The 12,301-nt window shown below is 39.0% G+C and overlaps 1 protein-coding gene across 1 annotated transcript in view; it reads right to left on the reverse strand.

Annotated features, from left to right (window-relative positions):
* Positions 1-10,874, reverse strand: part of dph6 (diphthamine biosynthesis 6) — a 60,171-nt gene extending 49,297 nt beyond the window's left edge. The window contains exons 1-3 of the mRNA XM_042389009.1: positions 10,676-10,874; positions 10,097-10,188; positions 7,785-7,969 (exon numbers count right to left, since the gene is read on the reverse strand). Of these exons, the coding sequence (XP_042244943.1) occupies positions 7,785-7,969; positions 10,097-10,188; positions 10,676-10,698 (300 nt within the window). The 5' untranslated portion in view covers positions 10,699-10,874. The remainder of the gene's footprint in view (positions 1-7,784; positions 7,970-10,096; positions 10,189-10,675) is intronic.
* Positions 10,875-12,301: the final 1,427 nt, after the last annotated feature.

Consider the following 12,301-nt stretch of genomic DNA (forward strand, 5'->3'; position numbering starts at 1 on the left):
GGGGCCTGCCACAAATATTTCTTGAGGGGAATGGCTCACAAAACATAACATAAAAGCCCTCTTAATTTTGGAGTAGATGAATGGCAGGGAGTTTAAAGACTTAGTCCTATTCCTCAGCTGTGCGTTTTATTACAAGTCCAACTCTTTATCTGACTTCTATTTTTCTTCAATTGCTGGATTATCCTTTACACTTTGGATGACTTTAGATGGCTGCAGAATAAAGTCGACTGGCTAGAATCTACACTCGGAACACTTGGAAGCAAAGTAACGTAACTTCATATTTTAAGAGGAGCTTAAAAATGTGACTTTCAGAAGAAAGCAGACAGTGGCAAAAATATATTTTCATTGAGGGTGACAATGAAGATGTAACAATAGATTTCTGATGATCAAAAGTAGGAGATGTTTTGAAAGGGACGACATCCAAAGGCATTTTGAAGAAAAAGTGACACAACACACAAAGACAAAAATGAGAAAGGAAATCAAATTTGGTCAGCCAAGACTAGAAAATGATCACAGATTTCCCTTATTTTTTAATATGAACTGTCAAACAAAAGAGAGAAATTATAGCAATACACTCCCCATGAAAGTTAATGGTGTACATCAGTGCATCATAGACCATTAGCCAACAGTTCCAAATGCAAATAACCTCTAGATACATCGACAATTCATCCACTATCAAAATAAAATCTGAAAAAATACCATAAACACACACACACACACGTTCTTCATTGGAACAATGTTCAACCAAGCAGTGGTAGTGGCTCATGCCCTTGGCAAGGCGAGATAAGGCTATCAGCTTCCATCATCGCTAAACAAGATTGAGCAAAGTACATTAAGCAGAAAAATACAAACAAATTACAAAGGCTTGAGGCTAGGCTCTTTATCTAATGTTTGTGGGGACTGTTAGCGTCAGTTGGAGGGAAATGGGCCTGCATCTAATAGATCCTGTCCCACCACTTCCACACGGCCAGCGAACAATACACAGCGCCATTATCTCAGCGCTAATGCTATCCTTCCTCATGTGCAAAACAAGCCTGCAATCTCAACCCCACTGCCACAGTGCCGACGAACATAAATACAAGCGGTCTCAGACCAAAGGAAAAGATAACAATGGCTATCACATAGAAAAGGCGAAACAGAAAGACAGCAGTTTGAAGGAATCTGTACTAGCTTACGCTGAAATGTATCCTCGAGTATGGTACTCAAAACTTGCACTGAAAATGTAACAAAAAAAAACTTTCTACAAAGTGATTATCCATCAGTTTTAGACTGCTTGTAAGCTATTTCCAATAACACCATTTGGAGGTCTCTCTGCACCACAAACAAGCTTGCATTAGCTTTGTTATTGATCTGATCTCCTAAACCCTCGCTGTGACCCCAGAGGTCATGATTTATGTATTAAGCTGCTTTTTAAAGAAATCCATTTTCCTGTTGAGCCCCCAATGTACGTCTAATGCGGCACCATGCCGGTAATCAGAGAAGGGCTGCGTGTTTGATTTTGCACACCCCCCCACCCCACTTCATAGTTCACACCCCTCCAAACGACTTGTCTTCCAACACCTCAGCTCCCTAATCAATACCACAGAGCTCCTGGTTCAACTGGAGATTCCTCCGCCTGCCTGCCTACCAGCCAGCCAGCCAGGCAGCCAGCCTGCCCTACTCCTCCTCTCTTCTCTGCTCCTTCCTTTCTCCTCTCCCTCGGTCCCTTCTCCCTCCTTTCCTCGCAGCAGGATACACCTCCATAAGGGCGCTCCCAACAATGCAGTGCCAGGCTTCTGAAAGGTCCGGATGAAAGTGCAACGACAATACAACAGAGACAAAGATGCCAGGAGAAGAAAGAAAGAAGGAACGAGGGAGAGGGAAGAATGAAAAAGAATGTTTGGACTTGTGGACAGACTGTCTCTGCGATCTCAGTGGGCCCCACTCTTGTCTGCTGATGTCGATAATGGAGCGGCGTTAGAGGTTGAGGATGGGGAGGGGAGTGCGTGTGTGTGTGTGTATGTAATAAAGGTCAAGAGAATCAGGGAATGGGGGAAGAGTGTGTGTGAGTTTAAGAAAAGGATTATCTCACTAAAAACAAGGTGTTTTAACACACACCAACAGAGGGGATTGTTTCATCTACAAAGGCCAAAGGTCTCAGCGCACCTCTCCAAGACATTTTCCCAGACATCTTGAGAGGAAAAAAAAAATACCGGCTTGATAAGAAAAAGGGAGGGAGGAAGCTGAGTGTTAACTGACCCGCGATATCAGTTATCCAAAAATGAAAAGAACTTTAAAAAAACACCATGTTTCTAAAAAGTCGAACGCATTACAGGATAGGAAATTAGATTTGAAAGTAACATTTCCATCGTTCTCAAAGCTGGGTCTCAGTACGACAGAGATGTCACAGTGCTGCTAATTAGAGCTGGCAGAAAGGAACATGTGCATAGATATCATCTATTGTTCCTCATCACTCTAATGAGCTTAAATGTCTTTGTCTTTATTCATCAACTCAACGGTTGCAGAGTTACTGCAATAGAGTCACTATCTTGTTATATATTATCTATTACTACATCGAGTGACTGACGCTCCAGTTGGCTCTGCATCTTCCCAAAACTCACTTCCATTTGTGCATCTGAGTTTTTAAAAAATGTTCTCTCTGCAGACATTCATCTTAAAAAATTGTGTCCAAATTGAAATGACGATTAATAATATCACAGGAACATCTTGTAAAAATGAAAACTGCTAACAATATCTAACCGTTACATGCGTGCTACATCAATTCATTTGGTTGGTCAAAGAGAAAAAGAGTGTACACAGATGAGAGCAGCGAGCACTTTTTTCCTACTGTAGCGTGCTGAAAGAAGGCAAACAGGGGCCAAAAGAGAAGCAGGTAAGGAGAAGAGAGATACACCTGTTATCATGTAACAGAGGCCTGTTTTGACCTGACCTTGAACACACGAGCGTGCATGCGCGCACACACACACACACACGAGCAGGGTCACGGGGCATAAAGAGCCACTGTGTCAGGTCACAGAGCACAGAGAGAAGGATAAAGGACTTGAGGGATGGGATATGACTAATATGAGGGGTTTTGCAGCCCTTCGGGGGGACTGGCGTTACAGCCAGGGGTGACTGACACTGCTGATCTGTATCACACATCACAGCAGATCACAGCAGAGGAGAGCAGACCAACCACACACATGAAGTATGGACACACATCCTACAGTATGTACACAGCAGGAAGATTTTTTTTTTTTTTTGAAATCCACACAAAGAAGCTAAAAAAATCAAATGTAATATACTTACACAGAGTTATTCCTTATAATAATTATATTCTAACTTGCGTTTGAAGCCTGGCAGAGGACAAAAGGATGTCATCTACTCTATCAAAAATATACCCTTGCAGCCATAGATGTCCAAAAGTGAAAGGTCCCCCCTGCTGCTGACAAAACTGTTATTTCTTCCCCTCAAAGAGTGGGTTCAAAGATCAGCACCTAGCTGGATGGGATGGGGTAGGCTGTGGCTTGCATGTCTATCAGGTTACATACTTCAAAGACACACTACCATACACAGCCAGCGATGAGAGCAAAGGGGCCGAGGATAGGGCCACATTGTCCTTGTGCCATTATCACTACTGCCAGGGGATGGACGGCTCTTTTTTTTTTTTTTTCTATTATAATTGGGATTTTTTTTTCCTCTGTCAACAATGGCTCTGAAGAATATGATCTCTTCCTTTTAATCTTTTGAATGACTCCAAACATTCTCCGTGAGGCCAAAGTGGAGAGAGTTATCTCTGGTTTGTCAGCTTCCGGGAATGATCCATAGATGGCACTGTTGGCTCATGCTAAAAGTGTGTTTCCAGCACTGCAAAGAGGAGGGAAGAATATCCACTTAAACTCATCAACTCCGGATCTGAGGGAAAAAAAAAAATCTTTCATCTATGCTCAAGTGTCATTTGCCAAATATAATCTTGTAACTTCTAATTAATTCAAACTGCTAGAAAGAATCTTTCAAAATATCACACTTTCCAAACAGAACACTTTTTTTTTCTTGCTAAAACTGTTCTTTTCCAGTAAAGGTGATTTAACAGCTCATTATCAAAAGTGTTGTTTTTTTTTCCTCTCATTCTAGCCTCTCTATCATTTCCTTCACTAATCAACAACAGCACAAACTTTATGTTGAAAGAAAAACATTTTTTTTTTTAGAAATATGAAATAGAAAACAAGTCATATGTGTTGAAGATAACCAAATGTGACTATGAGCCGTGACTTTTTAAAAGGAGATTTGAGATGCTATTACAGGATCGTGTGAGTTTCTAAATAAGGGGAATGGAATGATCTGCATGAGTTTTCCTACTTTTTTACAATGCGTAACAAATGGTGCGGCTTAGTAAACCTAACGATTAGCGAAGATGCCAAAAAAGCAACTTCAGAGAGCAGTAACTTGAAATTTGAGATAAGAAAGTTGTATTCTTATGGTTGACATCACTCAGTGAGAGAGAGAGAGAGAGAGGAAGCCTGTTGTTTATGGTGCAGGTCTGTTGATGACGGTGAGAGGGGTAAACGGAGAGACGACTGGAGGTCTGCTCGACCCGCGAGGGCCCCATGGGAGTCCAACTGCCATGATCTATGGCCCGTCTGACTGGTGAGGTCAGACCAGAGAAGGCTTGGAAATGGGAAATTAGCAGGCCTTTGCAATTAGAGCCCTGACCACAGGGAGAGATGGTATATTTCATCACGTACAAGAGTGATGTCCACTATTTAACTGTGAATACTCATCAAAACCCAAAACCCAGAAATTGGACTGTGTGAATGTGTGCATAGACACAAGAGAACACACAAACAAAAGCTTTAAAAAAAATCACATGTAGCTGCATGTGTAAAGCCACCGATTTATACAGAAGACGACAAAGAAAGTCAGGCAGAGGGTGCAAAATGCCCCGAGGCGAGCTGACTGGCCCTTGCCACTCAGGCGGTATGTGGACATGCAGGGGCCCTGGAGCAGCCCTCAGCTTCAGATGAACATATCTCCACACAGACCTACAGGAAGAACCCAGCACCTTTTCTCTCTCATTTACACCACGTCAAACCAACTCCCATCTCAACAACAAACTCTTATCCACCATCCCATAAGAAGCTGTTAAATTTTGATGCTGCCAGCTAAAATGGGAAGGTTGTGTGGGGTTGCAGAGGGGAAAAAGTCCTTCACTGGGTCAATCCCACACCCTCTTTGCGCAGCAGGGAGAACTGTTGCTACGGTTGAAGTGTGAATCCAGGTAGCTTCCTCATGGCTGCAGGCGGGCAGGTGGACCGGCATCGCCAGCAGTGTGTCAAGCACACATGCAGCTGTGTCAAACCTGTCAGTCAGACACCCTGCACCACATCAGACCAACAAGGTCTCATACATAATTTGACATCAAATTAATATTTTCTCAACGTCCTGGCAAAAGTGGTATTTGATGAAATATTAATTCAGTGATTAATTTTTGCATCTGATCTTCTGTCAAGTGAGATAAAAAAAAGAATGAAATTTTTCCTGTGAAGCCAGTTGTTGAAGGGCACCTCGCTTCAACTTCACACATAAAACTTTGATTAACTGATACAACAGGCACACTATTTTCCCCAAGTAAGATGAAAAGAAAATGTACTCCACTTTGAAAGTAAAATCAAGACATACTAAATAGAACAGACTAAAAGCACAAACATGGCTTTTTAATCTCTCGTGCAGCTTGGGTGCACTTTACAATAGGTGCTAAGGACTGTTACTGTACAGCAGGCCGGATGAAACGAGACAAGCAAGCTCTCTTTGAGACAGTGCTGATGGGCTACTAAGTGACTCTGAATCCACAGAGAGTGACTTGTAAAACATCTCAACAGTGTGACATATGTCATGAACCTTAGCCAAGATGAGAAATTTAGTAGTGCTCTGAGAGCTTGTTCCTAAAAAGCAGTCAAGCGTATGTCAGTGGTGGCGTCAAAACGATGACTAGTTTTGTATATATTCAATGAAGCATTATAATAGTGAGCTCACATAATTATGGTGTATTATAAAACTATTCTGAATGAGACGCACTCTCAATTTAATTAATGTTTAAAGCCTCTTACATCATGTGTGAAAATACAATTATTTATATGATTAATTCCAGATTGATGGTCAGATCCTTTATTAATTAATGTAATTAGTTCATTTTGCTGGTTTCATGGGGGTCTTCAATCAACTGTCTTCCTGTAACTAAATGTGTACATGTATACATATGTATATGTATATTTGTGGATGTATATGTTTGGTAAATACTGCGTGCATATATTTTATGTTTTACATTGCTATATTTTTTAACATGTACATAAGTAAAATCAGAAATTATACATATTTATACAAAATATATAAAACTAGACCTATCCATATTTACTCTTTAGATGTAATCAACAACATAATGATGCCAGAGAAATATTTAAAAATTTAGGAAAGATGTACAATTACTGTTGGAAGAGTTTTAGGGTATTATCATTTAAACGCATTCTTATGTATTCTAATTGGTGTCGCAATCAAATAGCACTTAAGTAAGTACTCTATTTAGTTTGATCTGTGATTTTGTGCAACTGAATTTGTTGTAACACATATTTAAAGAGGAATCATTTTAGCTATTTGTACTGTACCTGTCCAGCACAAAATGGCAAACAAAAAATGTCTGAAGTAGCTGGAACATTAAGCTAGCCTGAGAGACCCCAAAATTTCCAAAGGGGACGTCGGACTAAGCAAAGGCTAAAGCATGTGTGAATATTGGATATATTTATATCATTGATATTGTTTCTTCTGGGTGTTAGTCAACTCTTTGCCAGCGTTAGCCACAGAAACTTGAAAAGTCAAGATAAGCTTATAAATGTTAAATGAATGAGAGTTTAACAGGGAGAATATTGACGTGACCGTGTTTGCTAGATTGTTTTACTAGAGAAAACGTATCACTCATTACATCACATTAGTATTGTGGAAACTATAAAAACAGTCAACCCTCCTGCAATCGTACAGTGGTGTTTCTTCCATTACAAATGATCTTTGGTCGAGCACAGTTACAGGCTGCAAATAACACACAAACCCGACAACAAGTTTAATTTTGTCCTGTCATCAAGTTACTCATGGAATTATCATTAATTAGCAACAGCTGATATGAACTGGTGACATCTGTCACTTTAACTGGCGAAACGCCTGCTAAAAATGACAAGCTTACAACGCTTATCTGAATGCTGCTCTTTGCTCATAAGAAAAACAAATTTGGCAGTGTCAAACCAATCTCATGTCAGAGTCACTCACACCGGTGCACCCGACTAATTCTAATTTTCAGTCACATATGCAGCAAAATGCTTGCACTGTAAAGCCACATGAGGTGGGAAAACACAGCCGAGCACAGTAAAGAAAGGATATAGTTTTGGATTTCATTGTCTGCACTATAGCAAGAATTTCTTAATGCAACTTTAAACCATCTGACAGAACACAGCAGGGTTAGCATTAATGTCACATCGATGTGTACTGTTCTGTACAGTAACTTCAGCTGCATGTACTTCTAATTGGAATCATGCTATAGATACACACAGCAATAGAATATTCTAGTTTTTTAATACATTAGTAACTATTAGTGATAGAAATACAATGTATTATGAAAAAATACAGTAGTAAAATAAGATAAGAGGGGTGGGCTCTACATGTATTAAGGTCTTTCAACAGCTCCCATTCTCTTGAGCAACCCCTGATTTTGTGCTATGGCAAAAAAAAAATCCTTGCTTTCTCTCGGGGACAGAGAGGCCTACCTTGACGAGGTGCAGCAGCTGATACAGGTCCTCCACCTCATCCCCCTCTGTCTCACTGTAGTCTCTGCTGGTGTCCAGGCTGGAGCCCTGGATGGTGCGTCTGTACAGAGGCAGATCCATGGCTTCAGAGTACAGCTCTATGGCCTGGTGGCCCACTGTTTGGTACATGTAACTGTCCAACTCATCTGTGGCATGGAGGAGAATATGATCAATCCAGTGTCTGATGACAAACCATTAATGATGAGCTTACTGACAGAATGTGGTGTTCAATTAATTGTACCATAGTCCAGAAAAACAAAATATCCATAAGCAATTCAGATGTAAACAAAATACTGCACAAAGGGCAATTCAAACCATTAAATATGCATTTATTATAAATACTACAGTCGAGAATTCAGTATTTGAGAGTAGGTATGTCCCCACTATCAGAGGGATACAGCTCATTGTAGGTGTTTTGTTCAATTAGTCCTGTTACACCCCATCGAACAGCTTAAACTAAACTACTGCCTTTGAAGGTGCTCCTCAGTTGTTCAAGAATTAAATAGTAAATAGTAACTTGAGTATGGTGATACAGGTGGCTCACTATAAAATTAAGATATGAGACTCAATGAAATAATAACTTGAATAAATACATATAATGCCAATCAATCATTTAAAGGTGCAATACACGACATTCAGCCCCACTAGATGTCACAATATAGCACCAGCATGACAGACCAAGACAAATGTGCACATTGTTAAAAAGTAAGCAGCTCCTGAACCAACAGCTCATGAAACTCAGATCAAACTATCAAACCAGGCAGTGCTGATCAAATATGGGTCAAGAATCTGTTACTGCATTACCTATTTCTTGCCTCAAATTTTTTCAGAAACATATTTTAGTATACTATTTTGCTGTAATATGAGAAACTTTGTGACCCGGCTGCCATGTTGAAAATGGCTGCTGGCAGACAACGACTGGCAACCAAAACAAAGAACAGAGAGGCTCGGATTACAACACACACAGAGGAAGTGTGACTTCATTCTCTGCTCAGGACACCATTACTCCACTGTATCTATACATAGCAAATAGTTGTTTGCTGACATCGAGTGGGGCTGATTGACGTATATTGCACCTTTAAAGTCATTATAAAAAATTGTACAGTGGAAACCACTTATAGTGATCACATCTGTGCGGGTCAAATTGATTACCAGAAGCGGATGATTATTAAAACCATTTTTTTTTCTTTTTCTTTATTACATGAATATAAAGTAATGAAATGGACAGCTTCGCTATTTACTGAACTTTATTGACTGTTTCAAAATACATTACAGCTGTTTCAAATGTTTGTTGTTTCGCTGCTGCATCTTGTTGGCTCATTTCTGGTAGTTTGGGTTATCGAATGGCAATAATGGTGCCGCAGCCGCTAAGTACATATCATACATGTATCATGGAAGTAAAAAAAAAAAAAAAAATACAATTACTATAGTTTTAAAATTTTGTCCATATGTTGTCATGTATGAAAAAAATGGACCCCTTAATCGGACTATTTGATTACTAAAAGCAAATTATTTAAACAGTATTTGTATAGGAATGATTCTGTCCCAAGCTTTTTAATCCATATAAGTGGATGATCACTGTGATCACTATAAGCAGTTTCCACTGTGTTAAGGTAAGGCAAGTTTATTTCCCTTTATACAACAAGGCAGTTCAAAGTGCTTTACATAAGATCAAGGCACTGAGACAAGATATAAAAAAAGGGAATATACAAAGACACATAAGCATGATCTAAAATAAATCTGAATTAAAAAAAATGAAATAAAACTGGACCAACAGAGTATGAGAGTATGTGATTGGTGACGACAAACAGTCATGAAAAGTAACATAAAGACATGAAAGCGTCCCTGGGGGGAAAAAGGTGAAATAAATGGTTTCACTGTTTATTATTTAATTTAGACTTTTTTTGTATTTATTCATACATTTATTTCATTGTGTTTTCATAATTTATTTACTTTTGGCCCATAAGGAGTTCCATATACCCAGCACCAAGAACAGTGTCTATTACAACATGAGAAAAAATATAACTCAGCAGTTACAATATTATTGTATTTTTTACATATGTCATGTTTTGAGCCAAAGTAAACATCTGCTATCATGCTACAAACACCAAGGACCTTCACTCCTGTGGGATTTACAGTACATCAAGTTCTGCAGCACTTAATTTATGTACAGTTCTTAGTTTCTTGGTCTGTGGAAGTGCAGCTGTCTGACCCATGTAGCCCTACTGGCCCCTGTAGAGCATATCTAAACACCAGCAGCACATCTTCCTCACCTTTGTGAGCAGGACGGAGATTGGCCAGAGCTACGATCCGGTGCCCAGCAGCAACACACTGCATCATGTTGTAGCAGCTGTCTTTGCCCCCACTGGAACACAGCATGGGAAATAGGCACACATGTACAGCTGTGTTTTTGAATCATTAAGATGCATACTTATACATTATCAGGGGTGTACTGGGGTGATCTGAATTAATATTCAGTGATGAAGAAGCTGTTTTTCGCTGCTCGTCGTTACCTGTGACTGACGATGCTCTTTTCTAATCAGTCTTTACCGTACTAGCCACTGCATGTTACTTTTGCATTGCTTTCCAGTACCCCCATAGTCGATTACTTACACTTCTAAATGAATGAATCCATCAAACTTTATTTATATAGCACCTTTGTGACATGGTATATTATTGCTACCAGCTAAGTTAAGTTGTTAAGTTATCAATGAATTATACCACCTTTCATTTCATATAAACACGTTATCTGGTTAAGTGACAGTTTGAGTTTGTGATTTAGTTTCTGCCATGCTAGCATAAAACATCAGTGACAGAGCTGTGAGACCGCTGAAGCAAGAAGATGCGGTTACCTTATCAACGCCACCACTTTCATCTTCTTATATTTTGCTCAAAACTCTACTGACTGCAAAGGTTTTCGCTGTAGTTTTGTACAATGTGATATCAGCTCGTAGAGGTAAGCAACAACTGTGCATAGCAACCGGTGCATGTACCATGGATGGCATGTACACAATAGCACGTGAGAGCTACGCTTCCGGGTTGCTAAAGGACCCCATTTATATACCAAGATGCCCGTTAATATGCCTGATAGAAAATCTGTCCCTCTGCTTAAATTCAAAATCAGCTCAAAATGTATCTTAATTGGCATCACCACGATAAAGCACATTGTACAAGGTTTACAATGTAAGTGTAATAATTAAGATTTTTTTCAAGAAAAAAAGACAAATTGTTTGTACATCACCATATAGTATAACTGACTTATAGAAAAACAAATATTGAAAAAAGAGAGTAAATCAAGCAAGTAAATTGAGTAAATAAATATATAAATAATAATGATAGAAATTATAATAATTTAATCAGGAATAAAATAAAAAATAAAAATAGGAAATACAAATCTTTATCTCTCTTTTACACGCATACAAGAGCAGCTGTGTGTTGCTATGCATAAACACCTACATGAAGACATGTTGTAAAAACTAAATAGCTCTCATAAACTTACCATATTCAAAGCAAATTTGGAAAACTGCCAGTTACAGTACTGCCAGTGCATACACTAATGTAGTCAATGTGGCTATGAACTGTAACTCTAATACTGACACTGACACACATCCTTTTACCTCTCGTCTCTCGAGAGAGGACCAAAAGTCCGTGCACTGGTATTCACACACAGGTTGCAGTTTTCCTCTGAGGGAGCCCTATTTTGCTCAGAGGAAAGCCTTTGATGCTCTTTTTGCTCTCTGTTGTTGTGCCAGAGCAGAATAATTGCACTGCTTTTGTGTGCTTCCCTCACCTTCTACCCCTAAGCAGGCCAAAGGCAACTGATTTTGTTTTGAGTGTACAAAATTGAGAGCGACATCTCTTCATCCCTTTGCTTTTAACTAGGTTCCCTTTTTTGTTTTTGTTTTTGCTTTATCATTCTGAATATACAGTATGGTAAAATCTACATCCTGCAGATGAGCATCATTTGTGTTGTGGTGCAGACAGTACAGATGGAGAACAGGGATCACTTTTCCTAATAAGTGAATATGTATTCACAAAATTGCTGTATAAAATAAATCCAAGTAATACAAGGAAAAGCCTGCTCCTGTTTATATTTGTGCACATGTGTGATGCAATGTGATAATATAAAACATGTATTAACTTTTCTTTCTTACCTCATTCCTTTCTTACTTTATTTATAGTATTTAAGTATTTAATTTATTTAACATGAACCATGTGGCTACACTAAAACTATAAACCTCCCAGAAGTCTGATGTATTAGAGATGCAGTATTACTAGACAGGTGATATTCATTTTCAGTCCTTGGGCAGGTGAATAGAAATACAATATGGAGACCATGACGACAAACAAAAAATACAAATACATTTTCAAAATGGATATTTCAAAAATTGTGGAAAATTTCATTTGACAGGATGAGAGATATAGTCGTCATGACTCGTTTCTTTGACATGCTTATTTGAAAAACGGCTTTGTCTTGG

Source organism: Thunnus maccoyii, chromosome 16 (genome assembly GCF_910596095.1).
Source record: "Thunnus maccoyii chromosome 16, fThuMac1.1, whole genome shotgun sequence".
Classification (NCBI taxonomy): Eukaryota; Metazoa; Chordata; class Actinopteri; order Scombriformes; family Scombridae; genus Thunnus; species Thunnus maccoyii.